At 54.4% G+C, this 20,527-nt stretch overlaps 2 protein-coding genes across 5 annotated transcripts; both read left to right on the top strand.

Annotated features, from left to right (window-relative positions):
• Positions 1 to 66: 66 nt before the first annotated feature.
• On the top strand, positions 67 to 8,037 carry CSNK2B (casein kinase 2 beta). 3 transcript variants are annotated; one of them, XM_085047307.1, is made up of 8 exons: positions 67 to 150; positions 747 to 831; positions 2,279 to 2,381; positions 2,951 to 3,066; positions 4,144 to 4,219; positions 5,164 to 5,212; positions 5,469 to 5,609; positions 7,840 to 8,037. In XM_085047307.1, exons 2-8 carry the CDS (start codon positions 760 to 762, stop codon positions 7,928 to 7,930), a joined length of 648 nt encoding a protein of 215 aa, XP_084903433.1. In that variant the 5' UTR covers positions 67 to 150; positions 747 to 759; the 3' UTR covers positions 7,931 to 8,037. The 3 variants fall into 3 exon arrangements, with proteins under 3 accessions (XP_084903433.1, XP_084903432.1, XP_084903434.1); XM_085047308.1 differs by having other exon boundaries at positions 90 to 150; positions 5,062 to 5,212; XM_085047306.1 differs by lacking the exon at positions 5,164 to 5,212 and having other exon boundaries at positions 5,420 to 5,609.
• Positions 8,038 to 8,984: 947 nt separating this feature from the next.
• On the top strand, positions 8,985 to 20,523 carry ABHD16A (abhydrolase domain containing 16A, phospholipase). Of its 2 annotated transcripts, none has more exons than XM_085047231.1 (20): positions 8,985 to 9,154; positions 9,255 to 9,311; positions 10,424 to 10,490; positions 11,483 to 11,569; positions 11,658 to 11,743; positions 11,930 to 12,006; positions 12,685 to 12,789; positions 13,353 to 13,467; positions 14,232 to 14,330; positions 14,741 to 14,804; positions 15,488 to 15,537; positions 16,518 to 16,641; positions 17,842 to 17,946; positions 18,031 to 18,094; positions 18,311 to 18,367; positions 18,791 to 18,853; positions 19,178 to 19,254; positions 19,677 to 19,775; positions 20,174 to 20,220; positions 20,317 to 20,523. In XM_085047231.1, exons 1-20 carry the CDS (start codon positions 9,032 to 9,034, stop codon positions 20,398 to 20,400), a joined length of 1,650 nt encoding a protein of 549 aa, XP_084903357.1. In that variant the 5' UTR covers positions 8,985 to 9,031; the 3' UTR covers positions 20,401 to 20,523. The 2 variants fall into 2 exon arrangements, with proteins under 2 accessions (XP_084903357.1, XP_084903356.1); XM_085047230.1 differs by having other exon boundaries at positions 8,985 to 9,175.
• The last annotated feature ends 4 nt before the right edge of the window (positions 20,524 to 20,527 follow it).

Raw genomic sequence — 20,527 nt, 5'->3', positions numbered from 1 at the left:
TGATTGGTCACTCGCGATCCGGAGGCGGGGTTTGAAGCGGAAGTAGCGTGGGCGGGTGCTGATTGGTCGGTTGGGGCGGGTGGGCGGGGCTTGGGGCGGAAGCGGCGGCGGCGCGTGCGCAGAGCGAGCCGGAGCGCCCCGAGAGCGGCGGTGAGGGGGCTGAGGGGGGGCTGGGGGTTCTGAGGGGATTTTGGGGACCCTGAGGGGGGTTTGGGGGTTTCTGGGGGTTTGGGGAACCTCAGGGGTTTTGGGGATCCTGAGGGGGTGTTGGGGATCCTGTGGGGATTTGAGGGTTTTCTGAGGGGGTTTGGGGGTTATCTGAGGGGATTTGGGGGTTCCCGAGGGGATTTTGGGGATCCTGAGGGGATTTGGGGGATTCTGAGGGGGTTTGGGCGTTTCCGAGGGCATTTTGAGATTTCTGAGGGGATTTGGGGGTTCCTGAGGGGATTTTGGGGATCCTGAGGGCGTTTTGAGGATCCTGAGTGGATTTTGGGGTTTCTGTGGGGCTTTGGGGGTTCCTGAGGGGATTTGGGTTCCTGAGGGGCTTTGGAGATCCTGAGGGGTCCCTCCGGAGTTGGGGAGGCCGCGGCGGTTTGGGGGGATTTGGGATCCCTGGGCGGTTTGGGGGAACGCTGGGGAAGTTTGGGGTCTCCGGGGGGTTTAGGGGTCTCCGGAGGGATTTGGGGTCTCCGGGGGGGGGATTTGGGGTCTCCGGGGTTGATCCCAGCCCTGTCTCCCTGTCCCAGAGCCGGCGGGACCATGAGCAGCTCGGAGGAGGTGTCGTGGATCTCGTGGTTCTGCGGCCTGAGGGGCAATGAGTTCTTCTGCGAGGTGCGACTGGGAGACCCCCAGAGACCCCCAGAGACCCCCGGAGCCTCCGTCCCAAAATTCCCGGGCACCCCCAGACTGTTCCTAAAGCCCCCGATCGTTTTCCAGACCCCCTAAATCCCCAGACCCCCGGGAGACTCTCCATCCCCAAATTCCCAGACACCCCAACAGCCCAGACTGTTCCTAAACTTTCTAATCTTTTTCTAGATCCTCTAAACCCCCAAATTCCCAGACACTCCAAGACCCCAAACTCTTCCTGAACCCCCCAAACCTTCTCCAGACTCCCTAAACCCCCAAACCCCTTAACCCCCAGATCCCAGACACCCCCAGACCCCTGGGAGACCCCCCGGACACCCCCAGACCCCTCATCCCAAAATTCCCAGACACCCTGAGACCCCAGACTGTTCCTAAATCCCCTAATCCTTGTCCAGAGCCCCTAAACCCCCAAATTCCTGGACACTTCCTGGAGACCCCCAGACCCCTCATCCCCAAATTCCCAGACACCCCAACACCCAAACTCTTCTTAAAGCCCTTAATCTTTCTCTAGAGCCTCTAAAACCCCAAATTCCTGGACACCCCAAGACCCCCAGGAGACCCCCAGACCCCTCATCTCAAAATTTCCAGACACCCCAAGCCCCAGACTCTTCCTAAATCCCCTAATCCTTCTCCAGACTCCCTAAACCCACAGATTCTTGGACACCCCCAGACCCATCACCCCAAAATTCCCAGACATCCCAAGACCCCAGACTCTTCTTAAAACCCCTAATTTTTTCCCAGATCCCCTAAATCCCCTCATTCCCAGACGCCCCCAGACCCCAAACTCCTCCTAAACCCCTTAATCCTCCCCTAGACCCTCTAAACCCTCAGACCCCCTAAACCCCCAGACCCTCCATCCCAAAATTCCCTGACATCCCCAGACCCCAGACTGTTCCTAAAGCCCCTAATTCTTCTCTAGACTTTCTGAAGTTCTACATTCCCAGACACCCCAAAACCCCAAACTCCTCCAAAACCCCTTAATCCTCCTCTAGACCCCCTAAACCCTCAGACCCCCTAAACCCCCAAACCCTCCATCCCAAATTCCCAGACACCCCCAGACCCCAGACTCTTCTTAAAACCCCTAATTCTTCTCTAGACCTTCTAAAGTTCCACATTCCCTGACACCCCAAGACCCCAGACTGTTCCTAAACTCCCTAATCCTTTTCCAGATCCCCTAAACCCCCAGATTCTGGGACACCCCCAGACCCCTCATCCCAAAATTCCCAGGCACCCCGAGACCCCAGACTCCTCCTAAACCCCCTAATCCTTTTCCAAACCTCTAAACCCACAGATTCCCTAAACCCACAAACCTCTTGGTTCCTTTTAATCCTTGACCTCCCCAAACCCCAACCCCTGCCTCACCCCAAGCCCCTCACAACCCCCAAACCCCCAAAAAACCCCAAATTGCCCCCAGGTGGACGAGGATTACATCCAGGACAAGTTCAACCTGACAGGACTCAACGAGCAAGTTCCTCATTACCGACAGGCTCTGGACATGATCCTGGATCTGGAGCCAGGTGGGGATTTTGGGGTTTTTGGGGTTTTGGGGAGTTGGTTTTGGGGTTCTGGTGAAGTTTTTGGGAGTCTGGGTGTGGTTTTTTGGGGCTCTGGGGGCTTTTCTGGGGCTCCAGGGAGGTTTTTTGGGGGCTCTGGGGTTTTTTTGGGGTCCTGGGGTGGTTTTTTGGGGTTTGGGGGACTTTTTTGGGGCTCCAGGGAGGGTTTTTTGGGGCTCTGGGGGATTTTTTGGGGGTTTTTGGGGAGTTGTTTTTGGGAGTCTGGGGGTGGTTTTTTGGTCTGCTCGGGGGGAGTTTTTTTGGGGTCCTGGGGTGTTTTTTGGGGTCCCAGGGTGGTTTTTTGGGACTCCAGGGTGGTTTTTGGGGTCCCGGGGTGGTTTTTTGGGGGTCCTGGGGTGGTTTTTTGAGACTCCAAGGTGTTTTTTTGGGTTCCTGGGGTGTTTTTTGGGGGTCCTGGGGTGGTTTTTTGAGACTCCAAGGTGGTTTTTTGGGGTCCTGGGGTTGTTTTTTGGGGTTCTGTGGTGTTTTTTGGGGTCCCAAAAACCCCTTTAACCCGTTGTGTGCCGCCCCAGATGAGGAGCTGGAGGACAACCCCAACCAGAGTGACCTGATAGAACAGGCAGCAGAGATGCTCTATGGTTTGATCCACGCTCGCTACATCCTCACCAACCGCGGCATTGCTCAGATGGTGAGGGAGAAAAACAGCTGGGAACCTAAAATATCCTCATGGGAACCCAAAAATATCATCATGGGAACCCAAAAACTGTCCTGGGAGCCCAAAAATCAGCCTGGGAATCCAAAATACCATCCTGAGAGCCCAAAAACTGCCCTGGGAGCCCAAAAAATATCCTCCTGGGAACCCAAAAATCAGCCTGGGAATCCAAAAAACCATCCTGAGAGCCCAAAAACTGTCCTGGGAACCCAAAAACTGCCCTGGGAGCCCAAAAAACTGCCCTGGGAACCTAAAAATCCAGACTGAGAGCCCAAAAATCATCCTGGGAATCCAAAAAATGCTCCCTGGGAGCCCAAAAACTGCCCTGGGAACCCAAAATACCATCCTGAGACACCAAAAACTGCCCTGGGAGCCCAAAAAATACCCTCCTGGGAACTTAAAAAATTATCCTGGGAACCTAAAAACTGCCATGGGAACCTAAAAATGCAGCCTGGGAACCCAAAAATTATCCTGGGAACCCAAAAACTGCCCTGGGAACCCAAAATACCATCCTGAGAGCCCAAAAACTGCCCTGGGAGCCTAAAATACCATCCTGGGAACCCAAAAATCATCATGGGAACCCAGAAACTGCCATGGGAACCCAAAAACTGCCCTGGAAACCCAAAAAAACAGCCTGGGACCCCAAAAAATACCCTGGGAACCCAAAATACCATTCTGGAAACCCAAAAACTGCCCTGGGAACCTAAAAAAACAGCCTGGGACACCAAAAACTGCCCTGGGAACCCAAAAAATACCCTCCTGGGAACCCAAAAACTGCCCTGGAACCCCAAAAAATCCCCTGGGAACCCATAAAACCCACCCTGAGACCCCAAAAAACCAGCCCGGGAACCCACAAAACTGCCCTGAGACCCCAAAAAACTCACCTGGGACCCCAAAATACCCTGTTGGGACCCCAGAAAACCTCCTCAAGTCCCCAAAAATTTCCCTGAGACCCCAAAAGACATTCCTTGGACCCCAAAAACTGCCCTGAGAGCCCAAAATCCCCCCCGAGACCCCAAAAAATCCCCCTGACCATCCCTGTTTTTCCCACAGCTGGAGAAATACCAGCAGGGAGATTTCGGGTATTGCCCGAGGGTTTACTGTGAGAACCAACCCATGCTGCCCATCGGTACTGGGGGGACTGGGAGGGACTGGGAGGGACTGGGGAGGGACTGGGATAAACTGGGAGGGACTGGGATAAACTGGGGGAACACTGGGATAAACTGGGGGGACACTGGGGGGGTTTGAAGGGGTTGCAGGGGGATTTTTGGAGGAAAACCAGTGGGATTTGGAGGGAAAAGTGGTGGGATTTTGGCAAAAAGAACTGGTGGGATTTTGGGAATGAAGAAATGGTGGAATTTTAGGGAAAAAAAAACCTTGTGGGATTTTGGGGATGAAACAGTGGGATTTTGGGGAAAAGCAGGGTGGATCCCCAGCAGGATTATTTCGGGGAGGGGTTATCTGGGGGTCGTTTTGGGTTGGGGGTTATTTGTGACGGGTCATTTCTAGGGGGCTGATTTTGGGGTTGGGGTTCTTTGGGATGGGTTTGTTTTGGGACTGAGGTTGTTTTGGGGTTTCATTTTGGGGTCGGGGCCGTTTTGGGGTTTATTTTTGGGCTTCATTTTGGGGATGGGGTCACTCTGGGGTACATTTCAGGGGGTTTTTTTTGGGGTTTGTGCCCCAGGTCTGTCAGATATCCCTGGTGAGGTGATGGTCAAGCTGTACTGCCCCAAGTGCATGGATTGGGGTTCATTTTGGGGTTTATTTTGGGGTTTATTTTGGAATTGGGGTCACTCTGGGGTTTATTTTGGGGTTTATTTGGGGTTTATTTGGTCCCAGGTCTGTCAGATATCCCTGGTGAGGTGATGGTCAAGCTGTACTGCCCCAAATGCATGGATTGGGGTTTATTTTGGGGTATATTTTGGGATTGGGGTCATTCTGAGGGTTATTTCAGGGTTTTTTTGGGGTCAGGTCTGTCAGACATCCCTGGGGAAGCAATGGTCAAGCTCTACTGCCCCAAGTGCATGGATTGGGGTTTATTTTGGGGTTTTTTTGGGGTTTTTTTGGGGTCAGGTCTGTCAGACATCCCCGGGGAAGCAATGGTGAAGCTCTACTGCCCCAAATGCATGGATTGGGGTTTATTTGGGGGTTTTTTTGGGGTTTATTTTGGGATTGTGGTCACTCTGGGGTTTATTTTGGGGTTTATTTTGGGGTATTTTTTGGGATCAGGTCTGTCAGATATCCCCGGTGAGGCAATGGTGAAGCTGTACTGCCCCAAGTGCATGGATTGGGGTTTATTTTGGGGTTTATTTTGGGATCTGTGCCCCAGGTCTGTCAGATATCCCCGGTGAAGCAATGGTCAAGCTGTACTGCCCCAAGTGCATGGACGTTTACACCCCGAAATCCTCTCGGCATCACCACACCGACGGCGCCTATTTCGGGACAGGATTTCCCCACATGCTGTTCATGGTGCACCCCGAGTATCGCCCCAAGCGCCCTGCCAACCAGTTTGTGCCCAGGTGAGACCCCAAAAACACCCTAAAATATCCAAAAATACTCCAAAACACCCTGAGTATCGCCCCAAGCGCCCTGCCAACCAGTTTGTGCCCAGGTGAGACCCAAAAATACCCCAAAAATACCCCAAAATACCCTAAAACCCCCAAAAAAACCCCAAAAACACCCCGAGTATCGCCCCAAGCGCCCTGCCAACCAGTTTGTGCCCAGGTGAGACCCAAAAAATACCCTAAAAACACCCCAAAAACACCCAAAAAAACCGCAAAAGCACCCCGAGTATCGCCCCAAGCGCCCTGCCAACCAGTTTGTGCCCAGGTGAGACCCAAAAACACCCCAAAAACACCCTAAAAACCCCAAAAACACCCCGAGTATCGCCCCAAGCGCCCTGCCAACCAGTTTGTGCCCAGGTGGGACCCCAAAAACACCCTAAAAAATGGGAAAAAACCCCAAAAAAACCCGAAAAATGGGAAAAAAAACCCCAAAAACACCCTGAGTATCGCCCCAAGCGCCCTGCCAACCAGTTTGTGCCCAGGTGAGAGTTAAACCCTGAAAAATCCCAAAAAAAACCCCAAAAAATACCCCAAAACACCCTGAGTATCGCCCCAAGCGCCCTGCCAACCAGTTTGTGCCCAGGTCAGACCCAAAAACACCCCAAAAACACCCTAAAAACCCCAAAAACACCCCGAGTATCGCCCCAAGCGCCCTGCCAACCAGTTTGTGCCCAGGTGAGAGTTACATCCCAAAAAAACACGAGAAAAACCTGAAAAATGGGAAAAAAACCTGAAAAAAACGCGAGAAATGGGGGAAAACCCCATGGGAATAGGTTGAGGAGTTGGGAAAATAGCCCTGAAAAAGTAGAATAAAGTGAGGGGAAAATGAGCCCAAAATGCAGAAATTGATGGGGAAAAACACAGAAAAAATTGATGTGAAAAACACCAAGTAAATTTTGGCAAAAATGACCCCAAAGTGCAAAAACGGACACGAAAAACCCCAAGTGTAACATGGCAAAAATGACCCTAAAATGCTAAAATTTTCCCCGAAATTCCCTTTTTATCGCAATATTCCCAATTCCCCCAAATTCCCTTTTTTCCCAATATCCCAAATTTCCCCAAAATTCCCTTCCCCAAATTCCCATTTTTCCCCCAAAATTCCTGGTTTTTCCCAATTTCACCAACATTCTGAATTTTCCCCAAATCCCCATTTTTTACCCCATTTTCTCCCCAGGCTTTATGGGTTCAAGATCCACCCCAAAATCCCCATTTTTTTGCCACAAAATCCCTTATTTTCCCTCCAAAATCTCCATTTTTACCCCATTTTTCCCCGTTTTCAGGCTCTATGGGTTCAAGATCCACCCCAAATCCCCATTTTTACCCCAATTTCCCCTATTTTCCCTGCAGGCTGTATGGGTTCAAGATCCACCCTAAAATCCCCATTTTTTCCCCAAAATCCCCATTTTTTTCCCCAAAATCCCCACTTTTCCCCATTTTCAGGCTTTATGGGTTCAAGATTCACCCCAAAATCCCCATTTTTCACCTCAAAATCCCCATTTTTACCCCATTTTTCCGCATTTTTCCCCATTTTCAGGCTGTACGGGTTCAAGATCTACCCCAAAATCCCCATTTTTTTCCCCCAAATCCCCATTTTTCCACCCCAAAATCCCATTTTTACCCCATTTTTAACCCAAAACCCCCATTTTTTCCCATTTTCTCCCCAGGCTGTACGGGTTCAAGATCCACCCCAAATCCCCATTTTTACCCCATTTTTAACCCAAAACCCCCATTTTTTCCCATTTTCTCCCCAGGCTGTACGGGTTCAAGATCCACCCCAAATCCCCATTTTTAACCCAAAATCCCCATTTTTACCCCATTTCTCCCCATTTTCAGGCTGTACGGGTTCAAGATCCACCCCAAATCCCCGTTTTTAACCCCAAATCCCCATTTTTACCCCAATTTCCCCATTTTTTCCCCATTTTCAGGCTGTACGGGTTCAAGATCCACCCCAAAATCCCCATTTTTAACCCAAAATCCCCATTTTTTCCCCATTTTCAGGCTCTATGGGTTCAAGATCCACCCCAAAATCCCCATTTTTAACCCCAAATTCCCATTTTTAACCCAAAATCCTCATTTTTTCCCCATTTTCAGGCTCTATGGGTTCAAGATCCACCCCAAAATCCCCATTTTTAACCCCAAAATCCCAATTTTTACCCCAATTTCCCCATTTTTTCCCCATTTTCAGGCTGTACGGGTTCAAGATCCACCCCATGGCTTACCAGCTGCAGCTGCAGGCTGCCAGCAACTTCAAGAGTCCCGTCAAGACCATCCGCTGAGAGAAACCCCAAAAACACCCCAAAAACACCCAAAAACACCCCAAAAACCAACCCCCAGCACACCCCCGAGCCTGCAACCTCCCCAGAAAGAGATTTGGGCTGAAAAACGCGGATTTTGGCTCTTTTTTGGGGGAGAATGAGGGGTTAGCGAGGGGGGTTGGGGGAAATTGGGGGATTTTGGGTGATTTTGGGGGAATTTGGGTGATTTTCGGGGCTGGTTTAGGGAAATTTCGACAATTTTGGGGGAGTTCGGGCGGTTTTAGGTCATTCTGGGCAATTTTTGAGGGAATTTGGGCAATTTTGGGGCAATTTTGGGGGGAATTTGGGCAATTTTTGGAGAGTTTGCGCAATTTTGGGCGAGTTTGGGCAATTTTTGGGCACATTTGGGTCATTTTGGGCAATTTTTGAGGGAATTCGGGCAATTTTGGGGCAATTTTGGGGTAATTTTGGGGCAATTTGGGCCATTTAAGGGAGAATTTAAACAATTTGGGGGGGAATTTGAGCGATTTTGGGGCAGGTTTGGGGGAATTTGAGCAATTCCAGCTCATTTTGGGGCAATTCCAGCCGATTTTGGTGCAATTCCAGCTCATTTCGGTGCAATTCCAGCCCATTTTGGGGCAATTCCAGCTCATTTTGGGCAATTCCAGCTCATTTTGGGCAATTCCAGCCCGTTTCGGGGCAATTCCAGCCTATTTTGGTGCAATTCCAGCTCATTTTGGACAATTCCAGCCCGTTTCGGGGCAATTCCAGCCTATTTTGGTGCAATTCCAGCTCATTTTGGTGCAATTCCAGCCCGTTTTGGGGCAATTCCAGCCCGTTTTGGGGCAATTCCAGCCTATTTTGGTGCAATTCCAGCTCGTTTCGGGTCAATTCCAGCCCGTTTTGGGGCATTTTGAGGCCTTTTCGAGTGCGGCGGCTCCTCCGTTCCCATGGCAACGCCGCCATCTTGCTCCTCCTCCGTTTCCATGACAACGCCGCCATCTTGCCCCGCCCCGTTCCCATGGCAACCCCGCCCTCAGCCCCTCCCCGTTCCCATGGCAACGCGCCCCGCCCCGGAAGCGGCAGTTCCCGGAAGCGGCTCCACTTCCGGGCGCGGCTGTCATGGCGAAGCTGCTGAGCTGCGTGCTCGGCCCGCGGCTCTACCGGGTGCATCGGCCCCGGGCGGCGCTGGGAGCGCCGGGGGGAGCGGCGGGAGCGGCGGCGGAGCGCGGGGAGCCCGCCTGGGTGAGCGGGGAGCCCGCCTGGGTGAGCGGGGGGCGCGGGGCGCCGCGGGGCGCGGTTGCCATGGTGACGCGGCGGTCACTGTCCCCCAATGTCCCCTCAGGACTCTTATTACCAACCGCGGGGGCTGGAGAAGCACACGGACAGCGTGCTGGCGCTGGTGAGCGGCGGGGAGAGACCGAAACTGCCATCCTGGGACCCTGAAAACTGCGCCGGGAACCCAAAAACATCATCCTAGGAACCCAAAAACTGCTCTGGGAACCCAAAAAATCAATCCGGGACCCCAAAAAATCATCCTGGGACCCTAAAAACTGCCCTGGGAACCCAAAAACTGCCCTGGGAACCCAAAAACTGCGCCGGGAACCCAAAAACTGCGCCGGGAACCCAAAAAACAGCCTGGGAACCCCAAAAAATCAAACCGGGACCCCAAAAAACTGCCCTGGGAACCTAAAAACATCATCCTAGGAACCCAAAAACTGCCCTGGGAACCCAAAACTGCTCTGGGAACCCAAAAAAATCAATCCGGGACCCCAAAAAACTGCCCTGAGATCCCAAAAACATCATCCTGGGAACCCAAAATTGCCCCGGGACCCCAAAAAAACCATCCCGAGACCCCAAAAACTGCCCTGGGACCCCAAAAACCATCCCAAATCCACCCCCGGGACCCCCCAGCTCCCCCCCCCGTCCCTCTGAGACCCCCGTTTATGTCCCACAACCCCATAGACCCCAGAGCCAATTCCCCCCAAATTTGGGATCATTTCCCCTTAAATTTGGGATTGTTTCCTCTCTAAATTTGGAATAATTTTCTCCTAAATTTGGGATCATTTTTCCCCCCATTTCCCCCTAAATTTGGGATAATTTCTCCATAAATTTGAGATCATTTCCTCTCTAAATTTGAGATAATTTCCCCCCAAATTTGTGATCATTTTGCCCCCAGGTTTGGGATCATTTCCCCCTAAATTTGGGATAATTTCTCTATAAATTTGAGATCATTTCCTCCCCAGATTTGGGATCATTTTCTCCCTAAATTTGGGATAATTTCCCCCAATTTGGGATAATTTCGCCCCAAATTTGGGATAATTTTGCCCCCAGATTTGGGATCATTTCCCCCTAAATTTGGGATAATTTCTCTATAAATTTGAGATCATTTCCTCCCTAAATTTGGGATAATTTCCCCCTAAATTTGGGATAATTTCTCCATAAATTTGGGATCATTTCCTCTCTAAATTTTGGTTAATTTTCCCCCAATTTGGGGTGTTTTTGGCTCCTCAGGCCTCAGTGCTCTGGTCCATCTCGTACTATGCCTCACCCCTGGCAGTGTTCTACCTGTACAGGAAAGGTGAGCCAAAGGGATTTGGGGTTTTTTTGGTGTTTTTGGGGGGAGTTTGGGGGCTTTGGGGTGGTTTGGGGTGTTTGTGGGGCGTTCTTTGGGCTGGTTTTGGGGTGTTTTTGGGGTTTCTCTCATCCCCTTTTCCCCCCCAGGTCTCCTCACCATGTCTTGAGTGGTTTTTGGCTGTTTTATGGGTGTTTTTGGGGTGGTTTTTGGGTGATTTTGGGGTTCTTTTTTGGGTGGTTTTGGCTGGTTTTTGGGGTGTTTCTTGGCTGCTTTCAGGTTTCTCTCACCCTTCTCCCCCCCCAGGTCTCCTCACCATGTCCTGCATGGTCCCTGGGTGGTTTTGGGGTGATTTTGGGGTAATTTTGGGGTGATTTCAGTGATTTTTGGTGTTGCCAGGTCTCCTCACCATATCCCGAGTCATCCCTGGGTGTTTTTTGGTGATTTTGGGTGGTTTTGGGTATTTTTTGGGTATTTCCAGGTCTCCTCACCATGTCCCATGTGGTTTTTCACTATTTTTTGGGTGATTTTGGTGATTTTGGGGTGACTTTTGGTGATTTTTGGTGTTTCCAGGTCTCCTCACCATGTCCTGCATGGTCCCTGGGTGGTTTTTGGGGTGATTTTGGGGTGATTTCAGTGATTTTTGGTGTTTCCAGGTCTCCTCACCTTGTCCCGAGTGGTTTTTCAGTGTTTTTTTGGTGATTTTGGGGTGATTTCAGTGATTTTTGGTGTTTCCAGGTCTCCTCACCATGTCCCGAGTCGTCCCTGGGTGTTTTTTGGTGATTTTGGGGTAATTTGGGATGTTTTTGGGGTATTTTCCAGGTCTCCTCACCATGTCCCGAGTTGTCCCTGAGTGGTTTTTCAGTATTTTTTGGTGTTTTTTGGTATTTTTTGGTGTTTCCAGGTCTCCTCACCATGTCCCGAGTCGTCCCTGGGTGGTTTTTGGGTGATTTTGGGGTGATTTTGGGATGTTTTTTGGTGATTTTTGGTGTTTCCAGGTCTCCTCACCATGTCCCGAGTCGTCCCTCTCTCCCACTGCGTTGCCACTTTGGGTCTCCTGCTGGCTGGTGTGGCTTGTCTGCGAGGTGAGGTGGCTTTGGGGACACCTGGGGACCCTGAGCCCCCCAAAAACCCCCCAAAACCCCCCCAACACCCCCCAAATCCCCCCACCAGGGCTGGGCCGCTGGAGCAACCCGCAGTACCTGGAGTTCATCGCCGTGCTGGAGGAGAGTCATCGCTCCGGGACCCCCGAGGCCAAGGTGGGCTGGGGGAGACCCTGGGGGGCTGGGGACACTCTGGGGGAGCTGGGGACACACTGGGGACACCCTGAGGGGGTCAGAGGGACACTGGGGGGTCAGGGGGACACCTGGGGACACCCTGGGAGGTTTGGGGACACCCTGGGGACACCCTGGGGGGTCTGAGGTCAGTGCTCTCCCCTCCCCCAGCGCAAACTTGGCCTCTACACCTTCGACTTCCGCAGCTGGCCGGTGGACTTCCGCTGGGACAGCGCCGGGCCAGCCTGGTGAGAGCCCCAAAATCATCCTGGGGGACCAAAACACCCCAAAAATCATCCCTGGGAGCCCAAAAACACACCTGGGAGCCCAAAAATCATCCTGGGGACACTCAGAACTATCCCTGGGAGCCCAAAAACAAACCCTGGGAGCCCAAAAACCCACCTAGGGACACTCAAAACTATCCCTGGGACCCCAAAAAACCAGCTGGAGACACTCAGAACTATCCCTGGGACCCCAAAAACTCCACAGGGAGCCAAAAAACACACCTAGGGACACTCAAAACTATCCCTGGGACCCCAAAAACCCCACAGGGAGCCCCAAAAACATCCCAGGGACACCAAAAAACTCTCCTGGGATCCCACAAAAACCCCCTGGGACCCCAAAAGCCCCACAGGGAGCCTCAAAACCATCCCAGAGACACCCAAAAACAACCTAGGCACCCCAAAAGTCCTACAAGGAACCCCAAAAATCATCCCTGTGACCCCAAAAATCATCTAGGGAGTCCAAAAAACCATCTAGGGACCCCAAAAACACCACGAGGAGCCCCAAAATCATCCCTGGGAGCCCAAAAAACCCCCTGGGACCCCAAAACCCCACAGGGACCCCCAAAACCATCCCAAGGACCCCCAAAACCCCTCCAGGCACCCCAAACCCCCCAGACCCCCTCACCCCCCATTTTCCTGCAGGGGGGGCGCTCGGGCCGTGCCGCTGCTGCAGTCCCCCCCCCGGCCCAGGGGGGGCGCCAGGGGGCTGCTGGGGGCGCTGCGGAAACTGCCCTGCGCCCTCGCCAGGTGGGCGGGGCCAGGGGCGGGGCTTAACAGGGCGGGGCCTAACAGGGTGGGGCTCGGGGAAGGGTGAGGTAGAGGTGGGTGGGGCATGTTGGGTGGGTGGGGCTCGGGTTGTGGGCGTGGCCACATGGGTGGGTGGGGTTAAGGAGGGTGTGGCTCTGGGTGGGGAGGAGCTGATTGGCTGCGGGAGGGATGGAGGGAGGGAGGGGGATGGGTGGGAGTGGTGGCCACACCCCTTTTTGGGATGCCACGCCCATGGGCGTGTCCTCACAGACCACACCCATTGGTGTGATGTCGCTGACGCCACCCATGGGTGTGTCCCACACTGACCCCACCCATGGGTGTGTCCCTGTCCCTAACCCCGCCCCTGGGTGTGTCCCACACTGACCCCACCCCTGGGTGTGTTCTGGCCCCGCCCATGGGTGTGACCCTGCCCCTAACCCCACCCATGGGTGTGTCCCACACTGACCCCGCCCCTGGGTGTGTCCCTGTCCCTAACCCCGCCCCTGGGTGTGTCCCTGTCCCTAACCCCGCCCATGGGTGTGTCCCCCCTGGCCCCACCCCAGGCTGCTCCTGGCGCACACCTTGGGCAGGAGGATGCTGTTCCCAGGCTCAGTGCGGCTGCTGCAGCGAGCGCTGCTGCCCACCCTGCTGCAGGGACAGGCGAGACTGATTGAGCAGGTGAGACCCCAAAAATATCCTAAAATAATCTTAAATTATACCTGAAATATCCATAAAATACACCCACCCTGCTGCAGGGGCAGGCCAGGCTGATTGAGCAGGTGAGACCCCAAAAATATCCTAAATTAACCCCAAAAATATCCTAAATGAACCCCAAAATACACCCACCCTGCTGCAGGGGCAGGCCAGGCTCATCGAGCAGGTGAGACCCCAAAAATATCCTAAAATAATCCTAAATTATACCTGAAATAACCCCAAAATACACCCACCCTGCTGCAGGGACAGGCCAGGCTGATTGAGCAGGTGAGACCCCAAAAATATCCTAAAATATACCTGAAATATCCATAAAATACACCCACCCTGCTGCAGGGGCAGGCGAGACTGATTGAGCAGGTGAAATCCCAAAAATATCCTAAATTATACTTAAAATATCAGTAAAATACACCAACTTGACCCCAATGATGTCCCCAATGACCCCAATGATGTCCCCACTGTCCTTCCTGTCCTTGCTGACCCCATAACCCCACTGTCCCTGCTGTCCCCCCTGACCCCGCTGTCCCCTGCTGTCCCCACTGACCCCTGACCCTGCTGTCCCCTGCTGTCCCCACTGACCCCACCGCTGTCCCCGCTGACCCCGCTGTCCCCCCTGACCCCGCTGTCCCCTGCTGTCCCCTGCTGTCCCCTGCTGTCCCCCTGCTGTCCCCGCTGACCCCGCTGTCCCCTGCTGTCCCCGCTGACCCCGCTGTCCCCTGCTGTCCCCGCAGTTCGGTGGCCAGAGGGCCAAGCTGGTGGCCTGCGATGGCAACGAGATCGACGCCATGGTGATCGACCGGCGCGGCCGCGACCCCCGCGGGGACACCCTGGTCAGTCTGGGGACAGTGGGGACATTGTGGGGTCATTGGGGTCAGTGTGGGGTCATTGGGGTCCCTGCGGGGACACCCTGGTCAGTGGGGGACAGTGGGGACAGTGTGGTCAGTGGGGAACACTGTGGGGTCATTGGGGTCAGCGTGGGGACACCCTGGTCAGTCTGGGGGACACTGGGGACACTGTGGTCAGTGGGGGGACAGTGTGGGGTCACTGCAGGGACACTTTCATCAGTCCGGGGACATTGAGGGGTCATTGGGGTCAGTGTGGGGTTTGGGGTCACTGTGGGGACACTCTGGTTAATATGGGGACATTCTGGTCAGTGTGGGGACATTGGGGTCACTGTGGGGTCACCGTGGGGTCACTGCAGGGTTTGGGGTGACCGCTGACCCCACAGTGTCCCCCACAGGTCATCTGCTGCGAGGGCAACGCCGGCTTCTACGAGGTTGGGTGTTTGTCGACCCCACTGGAGGGTGAGAGACCCCAAAAGCACCCCAGGGACCCCAAATCCATCCCAGGGACCCCAGAGCCTCCCCTGGGACCCTCAAATCATCTCTAGGGACCCCAAAACCATCTCTGGGATTCCAAATCCATCACAGAGACCCCAAAAGCTTCCCAGGGACCCCAAAACCATTTCTGGGACCCTAAAACTCTCTGTGGGACCCCAAAAGCATCCCAGGGACCCTAAAACCACCTGAGGGACCCTAAAACCACCTGAGGGACCCCAAAAGCTCCCCAGGGACCCCAAAACCTTTTGTGGGACCCCAAATCCATCCCAGGGACCCCAAAACCACCTGAGGGACCCTAAAAGCACCCCAGGGACCCTCAAATCATCTCTGGGATCCCAAATCCATTGCAGAGACCCAAAAAGCTTCCCAGGGACCCCAAAAGCACCTGAGGGATCCTAAATTGATCCCAGGGACCCCAAAGCCTCTCTAGGGATCCCAAAACCATCTCTGGGACCCCAAAACCATTTCTGGGACCCCAAAACCACCTCTGAGATCCCAAATCCACCCCAGAGACCCCAAAACCATCTCTGGGACCCCAAAAAAACCTCATTCTGGGGGGTTTCACTCATTTTTTTGGGGGATTGCTCTCACTTTTGGGGTCTCAGGAGCCCCCAGAGCCACCCTGACCCCACATTTCCACCCCACAGCCGGATACTCCGTCCTGGGCTGGAACCACCCTGGCTTTGGGGGCAGCACCGTGAGTTTGTGGGGTCTGGGGGGGGTTGGGGGATTTGGGGGGATTTTAGAGGGTTTTGGGGGTTTTGTAGGATTTTGGGGGATTTTATAAGATTTTGAGATTCTCCCGCCCACCCCATTTCAGCACCCAGAGCGAGGCTGACCCTATAGACGTGGTGATTGGGGTTTTCTCTATGGGGGTTTTGTAGGATTTTGGGGATTTTTGTAGGATTTTTGGGGATTTTGGGGGATTTTATAGGATTTTGGGATTCTCCTGCCCACCCCATTTCAGCACCCACAGCCAGGCTGACCCCATAGATGTGACAATTGAAGTTTTATTTATTCCCTTTTATTTGTTTGAAATCAAACCAGTGAGAAATCACAATTCAGCATTAAAATTAATAGGAAAAATTAAAATTAAGTGAAATAATCCAAGAAAAAGCTTCTCCCAATAGGATAATCCCTGAGTCAGGTGGTTCCTGATTGCTAATTAACAATTATCAGGTGTGAGTAATTAGCAGGTGATTACAGCTAATGACCCACAGCTGGTGGGAATGGAATAGTGAATACAACTGTGTAGTAATTTAAGGGAAAGGTTTGTTTTATGGGATTTTGGGGGTTTTTATGGGGTTTTAGGAGATTTTGGGGTTTTTTTGGGGGGTTTTGGGGGATTTTGGGGTTTTCTTTATGGGGTTTCTTTATGGGATTTCAGAGTGATTTTATGGGGTTTCAGGATGATTTTTTTGGGGTTTCAGGGTGTTCCCCTGCCCCAGAGCGAGGCCAACGCCATGGATGTGGTGATTTAGGGTTTCAGGATGATTTTTTTGGGGTTTCAGGGTATATTTTTGGGGTTTCAGAGTGTTTATTTTGGGGTTTCAGGGTGTCCCCCTGCCCCAGAGCGAGGCCAACGCCATGGACGTTGTGATTTAGGGTTTCAGGATGGTTTTTTAGGATTTCAGGATATATTTTTTAGGATTTCAGGGTATATTTTTGGGGTTTCAGGGCGTCCCCCTGCCCCAGAGCGAGGCCAACGCCATGGACGTTGTGATTCGCTTCGCCCTGCAGCGACTGCGCTTTGCTCCCCCAAACATCATCCTGTACGCCTGGAGCATCGGCGGCTTCACCGGTATGGCAGCACTGGGAACACTGGGAGCACTGGGACAGGGCTGGGATGGCACTGGGAGCACTGGGACAGGGCTGGCATGGCACTGGGATGGCACTGGGGATACTGGGAGAGCACTGGGACAGGGCTGGGATTGCACTGGGATGGCACTGGGGATACTGGGAGAGCACTGGGATGGCACTGGGAGCACTGGGAGCACTGGGACAGGGCTGGGATGGCACTGGGATGGCACTGGGATGGCACTGGGAGCACTGGGAGCACTGGGAGCACTGGGACAGGGCTGGGATGGCACTGGGGATACTGGGAGAGCGCTGGGATGGCACTGGGAGCACTGGGACAGGGCTGGGATGGCACTGGGAGCACTGGGACAGGGCTGGGATGGCACTGGGATGGCACTGGGAGCACTGGGAGCACTGGGACAGGGCTGGGATGGCACTGGGAGCACTGGGACAGGGCTGGGATGGCACTGGGAGCACTGGGACAGGGCTGGGACACTGGGGGGACATTGGGAGGGGGTTTAGGGCACTGGGAGGGCACTGGGAGAGAGCTGGGAGAGAGCTGGGGACACTGGGATGGCACTGGGAGGGAGCTGGGACAGAGCTGGGGACACTGGGAAGGAGCTGGGATTGGACTGGGGACACTGGGTGAGAGCTGGGGACACTGGGGATACTGGGAGGGAGCTGGGATTGGACTGGGGACACTGAGAGAGCTAGGGGAACACTGGGAGGGCACTGGGGGGACACTGGGACAGAGCTGGGACAGAGCTGTGACAGAGTTGGGGACGCTGGGAGAGAGCTGGGGACACTGAGAGATCTCTGGGGTGGCACTGGTGATACTGGGAAGACACTGGGAGCACTGGGATGGCACTGGGACAGAGCTGGGATTGGACTGGGGACACTGGGAGAGAGCTGGGGACACTGGGAGGATACTGAGGACACTGGGAGGATAGTGGGAGGGCACTGGGAGAGAGCTGGAGACACTGGGAGCACTGGGAGGGCACTGGGGACACTGGGGGGACATTGGGAGGGTACTGGGAATACACTGGGGGGGCACTGGGGATACTGGGAGAGATCCGTGGGAGAGCACTGGGGATACTGGGGGGACACGGGGAGCACTGGGAGGGCACTTGATCCCCCTGGTGACCCCCCCAGATGACCCCACTGACCCCCAAGTGACCCCCAAGTGACCCCGCTGCCCCCGCAGCCACCTGGGCAGCCATGTCCTACCCCGAGGTGGGCGGTTTGGTTCTGGACGCTTCCTTCGATGACCTCGTGCCGCTGGCGCTGAAGGTGCTGCCGGCCAGCTGGCGTGAGTGACCTCCTGAGACCCCCTGAGACCCCAAAAACACCCCAAAACCACCCCAAATCCCCCCTGACCCCCCTGACCCCCCAGGGGACCTGGTGACACAAACGGTCAGGGAGCACCTCAACCTCAACAACGCCGAGCAGCTCTGCAGGTAAGGGGGGGATCCCAAAAAAATCCAAAATTCTACCCTTTGGGGACATTATGGGGTGGCTGGGACCCCAAAAAACCCCAAATTTCCCTTTTTTGGGGATATCCTGGATGGCTGGGACACCAAAAACCCCAAATTCCACTTTTTGGGGACATGCCAGATGGCTGGGACCCCAGAAAACCCCAAAAAACCCCAAATTCCACCTTTCCCACCCCCCAGGTATCAAGGGCCGGTGCTGCTGGTGAGGAGGACGAAGGATGAGATCATCACCACCACGTGAGAGACCCCAAAACCATCCTGAAACCCCCTAAATCCACCCCAAAATCACCCCAAACTCCCTAAATCCACCCAAAACCACCCCAAAACCACCCCAAACCCCCAAAACCACCCCAAAACCACCCCAAATCCCCTAAATCCACCCAAAACTACCCTAAATCCACTCCTAAATTCTCTAAAATCTCCTAAACCCCCCAAAATCCCCCAAAACCATCCTAAATCCATCTCTAAACCCCCCAAACCCCCCAAAACACCCCAAAATCATCCCTAAACCCCCCAAAACCTCCTGAACCTCCCAAAACCACCCCAAACCCCCAAAATCCACCCAAATACCCCTAAATCCACCCCAAAATCCCCCAAAACCCCCTCAAAACCCCCCAAAATCCACCCCAAAAACCCCCAAAATCCCCCCAAACCCCGCAGGGTCCCTGACGACATCGCCTCCAACCGCGGCAACGACCTCCTGCTGAAGCTGCTGCAGCACCGGTGGGTGACCTGGGGGGCTTTGGGGGGATTTTGGGGCTTTTTGGGGGCATTTTGGGGGCATTTTGGGGTCTTTGGGGGGTCCTGGGGGAGATCAGAGGGATTTGGGGTGGAATTGGGGGGTCAGGAAGGGATTTTGGGGGTTCTAAGGAGGGTTTGGGGGATTTGGGTTGGAGGAATTCGGGGAGGAGTTTTGGGGTCCCTGGGGGGGTTTGGGGAGGATTTTGGGGTCTCTGTCTGTCTCTGGATGTCTCTGGGGGGGTTTGGGGAGGATTTTGGGGGATTTTGGGGTCTCTGGGTGTCTCTGACCCCCCTGACCCCCCCCAGGTACCCCAAAATCCTGGCGGAGGAGGGGCTGCGGGCAGTGTGGGAATGGCTGAAGGCAGCGACCCCCGAGGAGGAGAGTGAGTGACCTTTCACCTCGTTTTGGGCTCCAAACCAAAAGTTTTGGGTGTCTAACCCCCCATTTTTGGATGTCTAACCCCCATTTTTGGGTGTCTAACCCCATTTTTGGGTGTTTAACCCCAATTTTGGGTTTCTAAGCCCAATTTTTGGGTATCTAACCCCCAATTTGGGTGTCTAACCAAATTTTTTGGTGTCTAACCTCATTTTTGGGTGTCTAACTCCCATTTTTGGGTGTCTAACCCCAATTTTTGGTGTCTAACCCCCAATTTTCGGGTATTTAACCCAAACTCTTGGGTCTCTAACTCCCATTTTGGGCTCTAACCCCCAATTTTGGGTGTCTAACCCCCATTTTTTGGTGTCTAACCCCCATTTTTGGGTGCCTAACCCCAATTTTCGGGTGTTTCCCCCCCGGTTCCGGAAGGTTCCGTGCTGCGCCGCCACGCCCTGGATGAGGTTTGGTGTCACAAACAGCTCGAGGACTTCGCTGGGGACAGAAATCCTCCTTTCCCATGGAGCCTCGGTGAGGGCGGGGCCAAGATGGGCGGGGCTGGGCGGGGCTAACAGCCAATCAGGGACTGGGTGGGGCTGGAGAACCAATCAGGCTGGGCAGGGCTAGGCAGGGAGCCAATCAGGGCCTAGGTGGGGCTGGGTGGGGCTGGGCTGAGAAACCAATCACAGGCTGGGTGTGGCTGGGAGCCAATCAGGGACCAGGTGGGGCTGGGGAACCAATCAGGGACCAGGCAGGAGTGGGTGGGGCTGGGCAGAGAGCCAATCAGAGGCCAAGCAGGGCTGGGAACCAATCAGAGACTGGGCAGGGAGCCAATCAGAGGCTGGGTGTGGCTGGGAACCAATCAGGGGCAGGGTGTGGCTGTGGGCGTGGCCCCTCCAGCCCCGCCCTGACCTTGGCCCCGCCCCCAGGTGAGGATCTCAGCCCCGCCCAGCGCCAGCAGCTCGCGCTCTACCTGGTGAGTGGGGGATGGGCTGGGGGGGCGTGGCCTGGGGATGGGTGTGGCCGTGGTGGGCGTGGCCCCGCGCTGACCACGCCCCCGCCCCTCCCCCAGGCCCAGAAGCACCTGCAGAACTTTGAGGCGTCGCACTGCACGCCCCTCCCCCCCCAGGCCTTCCGCCTGCCCTGGGCGCTGTGACCCCTCCCCCACCGCCCCTCCCCCACCCCGCCCCTCCCCCACACCCTGCACGCGCCCCGCCCCTCCCCCCGCCCCCCGCAGAGTAATTATGTCGCCAATTAATTATTAAAACGAATTTTTTTTTAAT

The sequence above is a fragment of the Lichenostomus cassidix genome, unplaced genomic scaffold (genome assembly GCF_008360975.1).
Source record: "Lichenostomus cassidix isolate B80296 unplaced genomic scaffold, HeHo_3.0 HiC_scaffold_33, whole genome shotgun sequence".
NCBI classification, from domain to species: domain Eukaryota; kingdom Metazoa; phylum Chordata; class Aves; order Passeriformes; family Meliphagidae; genus Lichenostomus; species Lichenostomus cassidix.
This window is presented reverse-complemented; position numbering and strand designations above follow the sequence as displayed.

Coding starts and splice junctions, on each gene's coding strand:
- ABHD16A (XM_085047230.1), top strand. CDS start 9,032: ATGGCGAAGCTGCTGAGCTGCGTGCTCGGCCCGCGGCTCTACCGGGTG. Junction 9,176..9,254: donor TGAGCGGGGAGCCCGCCTGG/GTGAGCGGGGGG, acceptor ATGTCCCCTCAG/GACTCTTATTACCAACCGCG. Junction 13,468..14,231: donor AGGCGAGACTGATTGAGCAG/GTGAGACCCCAA, acceptor CTGTCCCCGCAG/TTCGGTGGCCAGAGGGCCAA.
- CSNK2B (XM_085047308.1), top strand. CDS start 760: ATGAGCAGCTCGGAGGAGGTGTCGTGGATCTCGTGGTTCTGCGGCCTG. Junction 832..2,278: donor GCAATGAGTTCTTCTGCGAG/GTGCGACTGGGA, acceptor AATTGCCCCCAG/GTGGACGAGGATTACATCCA. Junction 3,067..4,143: donor ACCGCGGCATTGCTCAGATG/GTGAGGGAGAAA, acceptor TTTTTCCCACAG/CTGGAGAAATACCAGCAGGG.